Source organism: Notolabrus celidotus, chromosome 21 (genome assembly GCF_009762535.1).
Source record: "Notolabrus celidotus isolate fNotCel1 chromosome 21, fNotCel1.pri, whole genome shotgun sequence".
Taxonomy (NCBI): domain Eukaryota; kingdom Metazoa; phylum Chordata; class Actinopteri; order Labriformes; family Labridae; genus Notolabrus; species Notolabrus celidotus.
This window is the reverse complement of record NC_048292.1, coordinates 16,253,362-16,267,920: the sequence shown is the minus strand read 5'-3', so window position 1 is coordinate 16,267,920 and position 14,559 is coordinate 16,253,362. Positions and strand designations below refer to the sequence as shown.

Here is a 14,559-nt window from a genome sequence, read left to right as displayed (position 1 = left end):
ATAATTATAATTAAAACATAAACAAACAAACAGAAACTTAATTATAATAATTATTATCATTTTTATTATAATTACAACAACAATCATAACGTAATTCACCACAATAGCAAAAATAATACAAAAATCAAACAAATGTTTACATATAAATATCCATGAGAAATGAAGACAATTGTGATCCTTTGTATGTTAAAAACAAGCACGATTTTAAACAGAATATAAAAAGGGATTATGACATATAACCTCTCGTTCTTAATTAAGCTACTCGACAGTTTGTACAAGAACAACTCAAATGTACAGATGAGAATGAAGACAAGACAATCGGTGTTCATCCTTCAAGCTTTTTTATTTTTTTCCTTAACAGTTTGAATTTATTCTACAACTTTTCTCCACATGTATTCTGTTTGGAGCCCGGATTAGAAGAGGAAACAGCTGACCACACAACTTGAATTTATAATCCAGAGTTAGAAAGTCGATCAGCTTTGTTCTCTGAATACATTATTGAAAACTGCTTCATTTCAGACTTTTTACTGCAATTCTGACATTTTCTAGATATTTCAGCAAACTTACTTTTCCCATAATATATTTTTTTGTGATAACAATAATGACTTTCCTTTTCTGTCAGTGTTCAGACTTAATCTGAACTACTAGTAATAATCTAGATGCCTATCTTTAAGCTCAGAACTTCCAAAGTTATGTATTTTATGTTAAAACCATAGATTTTTCCTTATTCTGACTGTTGTTACCTTAATATATTTGTATTACTTCATTTTGAAAACTGTATATCTTACTTACAATCTCCTGGAAACGCACTGGTATGAACAAAATGACAATAAAGCTTGATTTGATTTGATGGATTTGATAGAAATTAACATGATTTTAATTTAGAAGTTTATTTTAATCATTCATCATGATCTTCTATATCAATAAGTTCTTAAACAACAATGTGAAGTGAAACAATTGAATCATCGTTTTTAATATAAGAATCATATTAATGGTATTTGAACACTTTAAAACCTCTCATAGACACCATCAGCTAGCATAATGTGTCAGACCAGAATTAAAGTACTTTACTTTGACATGTTTGGCAACTTTCTCTTGTATTCAGTGGTACCTGTTGTGCTTTATTACACCACTTCAGGGTACAAGCTTGCAACAGATATGCTTTACTGAATAGTATTCTACACAACAGTGTAAAGTTGTTTGAACTCCACTCTACTTTTCAGGACTTTTCTCCTCACAGTGCAGTGAGGTAGTGGTGTGGTACTACTCCTACTTTTACTGCAGTAGAGGCTCTGAGTACTTCCTCCAGCTCTGTTATGGGAGCAAACTGTGTGTGTGCGTGTGCGTGTGTGTGTGTGTGTGTGTTTGATAAACTAGTCCCGTAAGAATGTGTGTGTACCTCCACACAGCAGCTCTTCTCACTGTGTTGTGTTTCTTGGTTTTTAGCAGCAGTTAAACGTGCAGCCGACGGGGCGTTTTCCGTGTTGTAACATTATCTTTGGCTCGAGAGCATGAAATCAGAACAACAATAGAAAGCAGAGGAGCCGAGGAGGAGCGAGGTGGCGTTGGAATAGTGATGGGCTGTTCGTGAACGAGTCGGATCTTTGAACCGACTCCTTTGAGTAAAAATGGGGAAGAGATTCCTTTCTAGGAGCGGGTATCTTTATATTCTGTATTAAATAAACTTTTTAGATACACAGCTTCCTCAAAAATATTATCTTTAAAATATGTACAATTCTTATCCTGAAATGCCTCGCTTTATTCTGTAGCTTTGTTAGCCAAACAAGATAAGATTTTTGAATGATTCATGTCTAAGATGCAGGATAAATGGACAATAAAGAGTGCAAATATTCTTAGTTTTTTTTATCACATAAAGTACATTTAATTTTACAAAATAACACAATGATGTATTATGGAAATGATCAACAAGGATGTAACTTTTTATACAACAAGAATAGTCTTGGCATAAGCCTTTCATATAATCTATCTGACAGGGTACTTGAATAAGATAAGACATACTTTATTTGATCCCCTATTGTTACAATGTTACAATGTCATTTAGCAGACACTTTTATTCAAAGCGACGTACATACGAGAACAAGAACAACACAAGCAAAGATCTAGACAAGAGGAAACAAGATCAGTAAGAGTAACAAAGGGCTTCAAGTCAATTTGGGTGCAGGTACTGCCAAGCAATGCACAAAAGTAAAATAAGGTTTTTGGTTTTTTTTTGTTTTTTTTAAAATAAGGAATATCTACAATGAGGCTACCATTGGGGGAAAATCTTTAGTTACAGCAGCTTACAACACGGGACAGGGGAATATAACAATGTACTTAAATTGTTAAAAATATAATTAAAATAATAATAATAATGATAAAATAAAATAGAATAAAATAAAAATATGGCAAATATTACAGATATATACACACTATGTACACTTCTATCTGATTTATAGATAGTGATGCAAGTTATTGCACAGGTAAAATTGCACCAGGTTATTAAAATAAATGAATTAAAGATAAAGGATCCTGCTGATACAATTCTGAAAACAAATAGGAATATAACTACTTAATAGAAATGTAATCTATCTTTAATTCTGAGAAGTATTAATTGATATATTGTGTGATAATTCAAAATGAATCATCTTTAAATAATGTGGGTTGTTAGTGGAAAAATGTGAGTTTAACAAATTAATTTGGTGGGTTTAAACCATAGAATGTATAAAATATGGATGTAGTGTCAGTGACCAGGGGCATCGCCAGGAATTCTGGGCCCCTGAAAAGATATCTCAGTGGGCCCCTTCACCACAGCCCACCCTACAAAATATAACATTGCTGCTATAATACTGGTTTATTTGCATTAAACAAAAATATATGCTTAAAACCATCCTGGTTAACGGACTCAAATCTAAGCTACATATCAAAAACATTTTTTTTTTACAATTTCTCCAAATGTAACTGCACAATATTGACCTTCAGACTGTCCACCTCTTTAAACAAGATTATTTGAAGCCAAGTGACTTGTTGAATAACAACAAGGGGGCATTATTTGGTATAATCTAACCCCATGAAGTCAAATAAAACTCAAAAACCTACATTTTACTTTCAATCAAATTCAGCCACACTTGATGCTATGAAAATATGACAGTTCCCCACTTTATGAGACACGCATCTCACGGAGCTGGAAAGAAATTCCAGAAAGGAATTCTGAATGTTTGTTTATTTATTCAGACAATTCTAGGTATCTTATTGCAGTTATAAGAAAAGAAAAGAAAAGCATACAAGAAAACACATTTTATTTCAGGTCCATTAAGGTCCCTCCTCTCCACTTGGGCCCTATGTAGTCAGTCCCACTTTTCCCCCCACTACGACGCCCATGGTTTTATGACACTAGATGTATTGCGTCAAAATAAGGATAGATTTTGCATGCAGCTAGTTTAACGATTGGTAGTCACTGCTAGATGCAAATATGTACAGCACTGTTAACTGTTGTCCTGTTGTGTCGGCATGTGTCTTCTTTAACATTTCCTCATTGCTGCTTCCTGATTGTCTTGCTCCATGTATTTTTTGTCCATGGACACTTTCTCAAAAACTGTCATATTATGTCCTTATGTAGCTTTAAGTCCTTTTGAATCGTATGGTGCTATTTGTACTTTTCTTTTCTCCTCTTTTCTTTTCTGTTTGTTTGTTTGTTTGTGTTTTGGTTTCTCCTCTACCTTCTTACTTTTATTTTATTTTACTCAATCATATATTTTGTTTAACCTTGATCTTTTTAGGGAGCCCTTTTAACATCTGGCAAGGGACTACGGATGTAAACTAGCCTTTTGGCTAACTGGCATATTTACAGAAGTGTTAATTAATATGCATTGTCCTTTTCAATAATAAAAAAAAAAAAAAAAAAAAAAAATTATTTGGCTGAAACATAAAATCAAGAAAAGTTTCCAAATAAAGAATTTAGAGCTCGATTTTCTGAGCTGAGCCAAATGATCCGATCACTGTAAAGAGCCGGAGTTCCCATCACTACGGTGGAGCAGGAGCAGGAGGAGGAGGAGGAGGGGGGAGCAAGAGGTGGAGGAGGAGGAGGAGGAGGGGGGCAGCAGCAGCAGCTTCCTCACAGCGGAAGGAGACGACGGATCTCCAGCAGGACAATGTGAGGCACGGAGAGTTGATCCAACGCAGTTAGCCGCAGCCAGGATGGACTTGGGGATTATTTAGCAGCGTTTTGCAGCTCAGTGTCAGCCTGAATCTTGTTGGGAATATTAATTTGGTTCTGCAGAGGAAGCGGCCGCAGCGATGGGAGTCCTGCGCTGACCGGAGAGCGGCGGCAGGGCCAAGAAACGGGGAGAAAGATGGGTGTCGTGCTGCGGAGCCTGTTGTTGTGTAGTTTTTGTTTGCTCATACGAGGTGAGTTTCACAAAAAATCAACATTTTGACGACTCTTTTCGTTCGCACGGGATCTGCAGATGTGTAAAAGTGTAGTTAAGAGTTGTTAAAATCAGTTTAAAGGGTGATTTTCGAGGCTGTGTCGGGGCCAGGGCCCTCGTTCCTGGGGTAGATTTCTCCCGAACGGAGCTAACGTTGCATCCGAGGAGCATTCACGTGCAGCTCGGATGCTCGGAGTTCCCATATGTGGGAATTTGGTTCATGCGATTTTGTTGTGTCCATTTAAAAACAAATTGGAGTTACAAAGATTATGTGCTATGTGTTTTACTGGGAGCACAATATGTTGGTAAAAGCTTCTTTAAAGAGCCTGACTCTGAGTTGAACCTTCAAAATAAGCCAATTGTTGACATGCAGTGATAAAAGTGATTAAACGTTTTCGACCCAATTAGTAAAACGGATTAAAAGTTGCTGTGTTTCTAAGTATTATGATGATAACTCTCTCAGCTTAGCAAGTCAGGTACGATTTTCTGCCAGTTTTGTACTTCATTCTGATTTAAGAAAGCCTTTGCGTGTAAGTTCCTAGTTGGAACTATTTTTTCCGATTATTCCTACAGCACGTGAATGCAGAGTTAGCTAGCTAGTGCCTCTCCGCCTGTTTGCTGCTGGAGCAGGGGGAGAAAGAAACCACAAACAGCCTGTGTTTAGCTGGAAAAACACCCAACAAACCATCTCCACCCATACTGGTCCACATTTTCAGAGTAGATTTATTTACTTAACTAAGTTTTCAGCTACATTTAGTTCTCTTACTTCTGGTTTAGTAACTTAAACAGGCTTGATTGTGAGACTCAGGGAAACATTTAGCACAACAAATGCTATGTTAGCAAGTCATTCAACGAGCTAGCTGTGGCTGAAAAAAGCAAACACTAATAACAAAAAATAACCTTTAACTTCTTTCTCACTCTTTAAACCTCTGCTTAAATCCCAGTATAAGTTAGACTAATCCATATCTGAGATGTTTTGATGTTTTGTTGGCCAGCTGCTAGCTAACTCAGGACATTACTGCACACAGCCAGGTGAGCATCAAATTTAGAGATCTGGAGTTATTATACTTTAAAGGTGAAATATAATCCCACAAGTGGTGTTAGATTCAGACTGGTATCACATTAATAAACAAACAGACCTGACAGACTATTCAAGATAGTTTTAAACCCAAATAAAGCTCCCCAAAAAACACAGGAATCTCTTTTAAACTACCAAACATTCAGCTAAAGACACACAAATACAAAGATATAATCAACAAAACACACATGTCCTATTATACAAGAGGAGAAGAAAGTCAGCTATTACCTCTGACTACCTTTGAGGACTTGATTTAGAGGTAATAACTAACATTAAATATTATAACTCTATTACTTTTTCATAGTTCCCCAATTTAATGATTTGTCTGTAAAGTGAAATATTTAAAATGTCTACTTTGGATGTTAAAGACCTTCAAACCACTCTGATTTAAAAGCAAAATATTCTTCTGACCAACTGGACTGCATGTTTTATTAAAATAATATTTTATTTATAGATTTTCAGTGTATAGATAAGCAACACAACTACAGAAAAAATATAGAGGTAGGCAAAGAAAGACAAGTACACATACTGACATAAATAAAAAATAAAAAAGTAGAAAAGGGAAAACCTGCTCTAACAAGCTCATTATACATCTCTATTGAAGTAAGGGTACTTTAAAAAAGCCAACACTTACACATATATAGTAACTTTAGGTCATTCTCAATAGGTAAGACAGAAATGGTTGCCACATCTTTGTCAAAGGCTGCAGAGTAGAGAGAAACATTGTGTTGGATCTTTTCCATATATATAACAGATTGGTCTTAAAAGGTGAAATCTGGCGTATAATAGATAATGATTTCCCGGAGCCGATGTCTTCAAGCAGCTTTTTGTGTTCAAAATATTTGGATTGATAGACAGCGAGAGTGTTATCCTCTCCCTGAAGAAGCCGGCTTTATTAAACGTGTGATTTTTTTTCTTCTTTAAAATTGTTATTTATAGTAAACAGTTACACAGATAGTTGTTTGTCTGTTAACAACGAGTCCTTGTAGCTCTAATTTTGAAAACCAGGAATATTTGAAGTAAAACTGAACTTTCTGGAAAGTCAACGGATCAAAAGCAACCCCTTTAGTTTGTCTTCATGTGCTGTATGTACATTTAAATCCCACAATACACATTTATTGCTTAGATTTTGTCCTTGACAGATTCTTTTATAATATTTTCTCAGTCTGAAACCAAAAGACGTTCACTGTATTGTGATTTAAGATAAATAAAAGCAGAAAACCATCACATTTTAAGAGCTGGACCGACTGAATACTGAGTAGAAATGAGTAGTTGAGGATCTGAAAAGTCACTGATTGACTTAAAATAACTGATAAAGGTTTCAGAGGTTTCCCCGTCCCGATGTGTCCTCCTGCAGAGTTCAGCTAGTGGAGGTTCGTACGTCTGAGGAGGTTTGACTGTAGTAAATATTTGCAGAAGGAAATTCCCCCTGCGTGAGGTGAGGACAGGCGGGCTGGGGGAGCGGCAGGGGTCTCGCTGACCTGCTCTCTGGGTCTGAATGTGTCAGGTTGTGGGTTTCGGCGCAGAGCCAGGATCCCGTGGAGAGGAAGTCCAGAGTCCCCGAATGCTGCTTGTCTCCTCAGCAGCTCGTCGACATGTCAAGTTAACGCGACGAGTCGATGGTTTATTATTTCTAAGGTTCATTCAGGGGAGGTCGGTCCTGTCACAGGTATCAGAAAAACCCCAAAGCGGCAGTCTGTTGATGTTAATCTGCTGCTGTTTGTTCTCAATTAATACTTTGTGATAGGTTTCAGTCTTTAATCAAACACCTAAAATTATCAAGAGACTCCTAAATCCACGAAATATATTTAAATACTATTTAAGAGTCTACCATGATGGTTCCAAAGGTAGAAGTAAGCTCCATTCACACAGTGTGAACTTTTGCAATTTGTGCTTTAACAAAGTTTCACGAGCGTATCTCTAATGTTTGGAAACTGTTTAAATGGAGTATTAATGAACGTGTTAATTTCTTAATTTTGAACTCCCTTCTTGTGTATTTTGAACACATGTTAAATGCTGTTTTCAAGCTTTTTAAGAATATTTTGAATTGAGTAGTCTGTGTACTTTTGTTTAGTTGCATATTTTAAAGTAGTGTTTGTGTGAGTTTTTAAAGCTCCTGTGAGGAGTATTTGGCTGTTCTTAAAACCAACTGAAATTAATATTAAAGCCTGTGTATGAGCTAAAAAACAAAAAAGACTATCAGAAAGAAGACTGAGTATTTCTATTAAGTTATTTTAATCCCTGTAAACACTGCTGGGGGGGAAGGTGTCAGATGAGGCGATCAACAGCGCTCTGCTTTAATAGCCTGTTTTCACATTTTTACCCACCAAAGCTCCCGTAGAGTGATGCGTTTGACGTTAAAAAGGAGAAAATAAAAATTTGATTTCTAGTCTGAAAGAATGCTTACATACAGTCAAGCCCTAATCTATTCATACCCCTGGCAAATTTTGACTTAAACTTACTTTTTTTTCCAACCAACAAGGATTTTCTTGATTGGAAATGACACAGGCGTCTCCCAGAAGATAATGAGACAAAGAGTCTGTATTGACTTAAATTTGAAGAGTTGAATCCAATTGAGAATCTGTGGAGGGAGCTAAAGATCAGAGTGCTGGCAAGGAGACCCTCCAACCTGAAAGAGTTGGAGCTCATCGCTAAAGATGGATGGGCAAAAATACCAGCGGAGATATGCAAAAAGCTGGTCAGCAGTTCTATAGGAAGCGTTTGATTGCTGTAAAAGCCAATAAAGTAAATAAAGTAACTTTAAGTCAAAATTTGCCAGGGGTATGAATAATTTTGGTTCAATAAAAGCTCAGCAGAGAAATAAGTGTGCAGCTTCATCCACTCTAAACATACTAAAGGTTCCTCATAGGAGCTTTAACCTTATATGGATATTTCTAAAGGTATAGTAAGTGTTTTTTGCACAGTTAAAAATAAGTATGCAAGTGTGTTCTGAGCAAGATTTGATGTAGTTTAATAAAAAGTTAGAACCACTTGATAAAAGTATAGTTCTGCACTATTAATGCAGTTTCATCGGCGTTTTTTATGTGGTTTAAAGTATAGGTGTAGTATTTTGTACTATGATCACATTTACAATACAATATTTCCTTGCAGTTTGAATAGTGTGTTTTAAACCCAGCTCGAATTATACATTTTATGATAAACACAGTTACAGCAGTGTAGTTTTGATTGTTGGTTTCACTGGTGAGCTTTTTGTGTATTAACTGGAACATTTAATAGAGGTCAAAGGTAGGCTTTGAGCGCTGTATTTCTTTTATGACCACAGGCGGAATCATGTTTTGTGTGTTTTTTTCTTTTCTAGAAATGTAAATGCTTATTTCCGTGTCTTCCAGGCGTACCCCTGCTTCTATATGCGAACCGGCGGGACCTTCGGCTCGTGGACGCGGCACACGAGAAGGCCAACGCCACGGTTGTGGTGGGGGGGCTGGAGGATGCTGCTGCCGTGGACTTTGTTTACTCGCAGGGTCTCATATACTGGAGCGACGTGAGCGAGGAGGCTATCAAACGCACCGTTTTCAACCAATCGGGGGCCAGCGCCATCCAGACGGTGGTCCCGGGACTTGCGTCCCCAGATGGGCTGGCCTGTGATTGGTTAGGGAGTAAACTTTACTGGACAGACTCAGAGACAAACCGGATCGAGGTGGCTGAGCTGGATGGGACTCTGAGGAAAGTTCTGTTCTGGCAGGAGCTGGATCAGCCGAGGGCCATCGCTCTGGATCCAGAACGAGGGTGAGTCTGAGCGGCTGTCCCAGCAAAGGGTGGGGGGTCAGTGCCTCTGTTGGTGATGACTGATTTGTGGGTTTTGCTCTGAGATTTCCACGCAGCACTGCTGGTCCTGATGAGGTCACTTTGTTTTGAGTATAGGAGTTCAGGCAGAATCTTCAGATCCAACTGAATCACTGGATCATCAGTGCTGTTCACTAAAGCAGAGGATTGTTTTCACACATATCTGTGGTGCAGATGATCAGGCAATGTTGTGGTTCTGTTTGGTGCTAAAGTTTGGCGATATGTACGACATCAGCTTCTGACACCTTACCTTGTTGAAGCAGCAACTTCAAACAGACTGTAAACTCTGAAACCAGAACCCTGTCAGAGTGGACGTCCGCTCAGTTTGTGTTTGTGGGTAAAAACTTTGCCACTGAATGCTCCTCCTGGCTCTGAGTCCTGAACAGGAGGAGAGGGAGGAGGGGGGGGGATTGTCTGTGTCTCTGCTGCTTTTGTCCTCAGCTGGTCCTAGATCAGATCTGGTTTCAGGAGGGTTCTGAGCGTCTCCTCCGTCCTCTGAGTCCCCCTGGAAGCAGAACAACAGCGTCAGTGTTGTGAGGACGAGCGGCTCACTGTTGGCAGCTCAGGAATGTTTGGATCAGAGAGAGAAACTGAAATACAGATTCACCAGAATCTCACAGTTTATCAGAACGTTTCAACAGTGATGGTTGGAAGTGTTATTAATTCTCTTGACTGATTTTCTGTACATTTCTGAAGCTACACGGCCACCTGACACTATTCTATGTCTGCTATAAAACTGAAATAACACTTTAACACTTATTGTTGTTAGAAATGTTATCAATGCTTTTTACTGAGCAAAAAAATCCGGCTCTCAACATGTGCTTCTAGTCTAAAAGCAGTCTAACACTTATAGTATTTGTAGTCAGGGTGTTAGATCTACTTTATTTTCTACTTCAGGGTCTGATTTAGTCCTTCCATCTTCAATCATCCATCTAAATTAAAAACTAAGAGCTATATCCTTCTGTCTTTTGGAACTTGAAGCTAAAAGTGTCATCTTTGTATCATCAAATTAGAGGTTTGTTGATGATGTTATGTTTGGTACGAAAAAAAACCCATTATTGCAATGCAAGGGCAGCCCAGAAATATCAGTCGAAGGTTGTTTTTAAATTATCCAATCTGAATGGATCTGACGCACTTTTCAATCATGCATCCCTAACTCCTGAAAGTATCGCAAAACTTTCAAGCTGAGCTGCATGTGTGAACGGAAACAGGCGCAAACAGGTGTGTTCAGGAAAAATAACTGAGAGAGAGCAGGATGATGATGTTTAAATCAAATCAAATTCTGTTCCTTATGCTCCTCGACTACCCCCCCCTGCTTCTTTCACTCTCCTCTCCTCTCCTCTCCTCTCATCTCCTCTCCTCTCCTCTCCTCTCCTCTCCTCTCCTCTCCTCTCCTCTCCTCTCCTCAAGCTCCTCTCCTCAAGCTCCTCTCCTCTGCTCTTTATGTTCCTCTTCTCTTCATGCTTCTCTCCTCTCACCTCCTCCGCTCTCCTCTGGTCTTCATGTTCCTCTCAGCTGCTCTTCATGCTCCTCTTCATGCTCCTCTTCATGCTGCTCTTTATGTTCCTCTCCTCTTTATGCTTCTCTCACCTCCTCCTCTCCTCTCCTCTCCTCTCCTCTCCTCTCCTCTCCTCTCCTCTCCTCTCCTCTCCTCTCCTCTCCTCTCCTCTCCTCTCCTCTCCTCCTTGTGCTTCTCTTCTCCCTACCTCTCTCCCCTGCTCTTCATGCTCCTCTCTCTCCTCTGCTCTTTTTGTTCCTCTCCTCTTCATGCTTCTCTCACCTCCTCCTCTCCTCTCCTCTCCTCTCCTCTCCTCTCCTCTCCTCTCCTCTCCTCTCCTCTCCTCTCCTCTCCTCTCCTCTCCTCTCCTCTCCTCCTTGTGCTTCTCTTCTCCCTACCTCTCTCCCCTGCTCTTCATGCTCCTCTCTCTCCTCTGCTCTTTTTGTTCCTCTCCTCTTCATGCTTCTCTCCTCTTACCTCCTCTGCTCCTTGTGCTTCTCTTCTCTTCTCTACTCTTCTTTTCTCTTCTCCCTACCTCTCTCCCCTGCTCTTTTTGTTCCTCTCCTCTTCATGCTCCTCTCCTCTCCTCTGCTCTTCATGTTTCTCTCACCTCCTCTTCATGCTCCTCTCCTCTCCCCTCCCCTGCTCTGCTCTCCTCTGCTCTTCATGTTCCTCTCACCTCCTCTTCATTCTCCTCTCCTCTTCACCCCCCCCTCTTGTTTCAGGCTACAGAGAGGTTTAGTATCAGGCTGATAGTCCATTAGGACTCAGATAAAAGCATCTGTAATGTATTCATTAGTTTTATTTAAATGTGTGTTGTCGTCTTTCTTCCTCTCCTCTCTTGGGTTTCTATTCATGGAAACTCTTCCTCCTCCGTGTTTGATGCCGCTCGGCGTCAGAGATAAAAGTCGGAGCGAGCCGCTCGCTCGCTCGCTTGCTCACTCGCTGACACACGGGGACGACGTACCGCTCTGCGCCGCTTCACTCTGATCGCACACTTGTTGTCGTTGTCTTGTTTGTTTGTGTCTGACACAGGAACACAACAAACAGGTTAACACAACAACAGATCCACTCTGTGTCGACAAACCAGGAGCTGTTACCTTCACTTTGACCTGCAGATCGTACGAAATATGAGTTATTAGTTTATGAGCACAGAAACATACGGACGTGCATGATGTATTCAGACGAATATAAACTCATCACAGGACTTTTTTAGTATTATTATTTCATTGTACTCTAAATTATGTTTCTGGTATTTTTACCTTCATTGAAGAGACAGGAAATACGGGGAGCAGAGAGTGGGGGAGGACATGCAGCATGGGTCTTGTCCTGGAGTTGTCCTCTGCATATGGCGTACGCCTAAACTGCTAGGGCAACCGGCACCCCAATGGTCTTATTTATTGTTACATGGAGGAGAAGTTGAAGATTTGAGTCTTCTCTGAGTCGTAGTGAAACACCAGAGTTTTATGAAGGTTTTCTAAATATAGAGGTCAGTGTGTTGTGTACTTAACGTATGGTCCTGAGGTGCAGCATCATTTCAGAGGTGACATTATCAGTGTGCCCATATCTCATTGGATAACTGATCAGGCAAATTTCACTTAATTTCACAGTTCACTTAATTTCTCTTTCTTTCATTTGTTTTTATTTGTTCTATCTTTTTGTATGTGTGTGTACTTTTAAAAAGAAGAAGCTGTGATTCACTTGATTTCGCAGCTTGTAACAGTAGTCTTCTCTCAGCCCACCACAAATGCGTCTCTCCCGGTGTTACGGTTTTAAAAGGGACCCTGTACACTGGATACCCTCACCTGACTGTAAGGGTATTTGTGGAGTTTACACATCTGTTGAAACACAGAGTGAGTTTTAAGATTTCAAAATATCCTCATCAGATATTTAATGATCGTCTAAAGACGTTTATGAGGGATGCATTCGACTGAAAGTCAGCAGTTAACAGGGTCGCGGTTTAAACCAAAACACCGGCCGATCTCTGCCACAGTTTTTTGGAGTTAAAAAGGATTTTAAAGCCGTGTTGAAACGGCTTTGCTACCCGTGCTTATCTCCTTTCATGTGTTGATTCAGTGAATCCATCTGTGACTGTTGTGTTGCTCATATGATATCAGCCTGTCCGTCTGCTTCTATGGTGTCATTGTGATGAATGGCATTCGTCTTTGTATTGCTGCCCTCTACTAGTCAGGTGGTGTAGTGCATTTCCTTTTTTTTTTCCTCCATACGTCACTGGCCTGATTTGCACAATCTACCCGGGACTTCGTCCCACGGTCGAAACGCAGACAAAAATGGGGCACAGGAACCTTTTAGTTCAGGGTAAAGTAGTTCTGGGGGCTAAAAGAGCTGGTGGTCGAAATGCACCGTATCTTTCATCATATCCTCACTCTCAAGACCAGCCTGAGATGGAGACCATTATTTTTGCCACAGTGTCAACAGGCAAAGGTAAAATATGCCAGATTCCTTTACATGGATTGATTTAATACAGTTATCTTCATTGCATCAGTTTATTGCTGGCAAGCTTGTATTTCTTACTACTGGAGAGGTTTCCTGTATTCAGGATGACATCACCACCACCATCCAATCAGTGAGCTCCCTGTCAGTCCTTGTGACCTTATATTTCCTTCTCTGTGTCCCAGTGTGACACTGATGTACGAGTGGACTCTATAAATCCACTTCACTGACAGAGACCTGTACCTGTAACTAATATTCAAAAGCTAGCCGCACTGCTTTCCCCCCTCTGCTCACCTGTGCACACCTGTGCTGCTCTCAGGGTTCACTGTTTATGTCAGAACTTGCGTTTGACATTCGTTTCTGACTTTTATTCTCCGTGTGGTTTGTTCGTTCTCCGCTGCTGCTACATGAAAGTCACCCCTGGGGCTAAATCAAGTGTTTATCCTGTGTGTGTGTGTGTGTGTGTGTGTGTGGGTGTGTGTGTGTGAGATGTGAAACAGAAAAAAAAAAGCTTCAGGTGTTCATAGATATAAATCAGAGAGTGTGTGTGATGTTTGAAGGTGGCGTGTTGAACGCAGCTCGGATTTACACTCCTGTACAAACAACCACACCAACTTTTTAGCATGTGTGTGTGTGTGTGTGTGTGTGTGTGTGTGTGTGTGTGTGTGTGTGTGTGTGTGTGTGTGTGTGTGTGTGTGTGTGTGTGTGTGTGTGTGTGTGTGTGTGTGTGTGTGTGTGTGTGTGTGTGTGTGTGTGTGATTAGTATTAGCATGCAACAGGCTCTTTTATTGATGCCTATAATGAGCTGAAGATGTGTTTTGTTGTTGTTTTGTTGTTTGACAAAGACTCACTGTCAACGGCATATGTTTTGTTTCAAGCCAACACACCGAAGGAGGAGAAAGACTAGGAGCAGGAGGAGGAGGAGGAGGTTGTTGTGTATGTTTCATTCATGTGTTGAGTCTTTAGAGAGAGGAGAGTCAGTCTGTCACTGGACAGATTCACTGTACAACTGTGAATAATCTAGAGATTGAGAGGTTAAGATCAGTGACTGGAATAGCCAAGTGGCAACCTCCAGTCTAAAAACATGAGTCCAATGCGGACGTGCTAAAAACTGCAGTTCATCAAGGATCCACTAGAGGCTGGCTCCGGAAATACCGGAAACCACATACACACCCATTCAAAAAAGACGATCTTTACAGCAGAAATAAACATGTTTACAGCCTGGTACAAAAAATGAGTGTATTCTGGATAGCTCATTTCTTGATCGGTACACACTGTACGGGGGTCAATTTTTTAATAAC

At 40.0% G+C, this 14,559-nt stretch overlaps 1 protein-coding gene across 2 annotated transcripts in view; it reads left to right on the top strand.

Annotated features, from left to right (window-relative positions):
• The first annotated feature begins 3,994 nt into the window (after positions 1–3,994).
• The window catches only part of lrp6 (low density lipoprotein receptor-related protein 6), a 51,618-nt gene continuing 41,053 nt past the window's right edge, over positions 3,995–14,559 (top strand). Inside the window, exons 1-2 of one of the 2 annotated variants that reach the window (XM_034673299.1) lie at positions 3,995–4,404; positions 8,853–9,249. In XM_034673299.1, coding sequence (XP_034529190.1) covers positions 4,350–4,404; positions 8,853–9,249 — 452 coding nt within the window. In that variant the 5' untranslated portion in view covers positions 3,995–4,349. The remainder of the gene's footprint in view (positions 4,405–8,852; positions 9,250–14,559) is intronic. The other variant, XM_034673300.1, reaches the window with a different exon arrangement.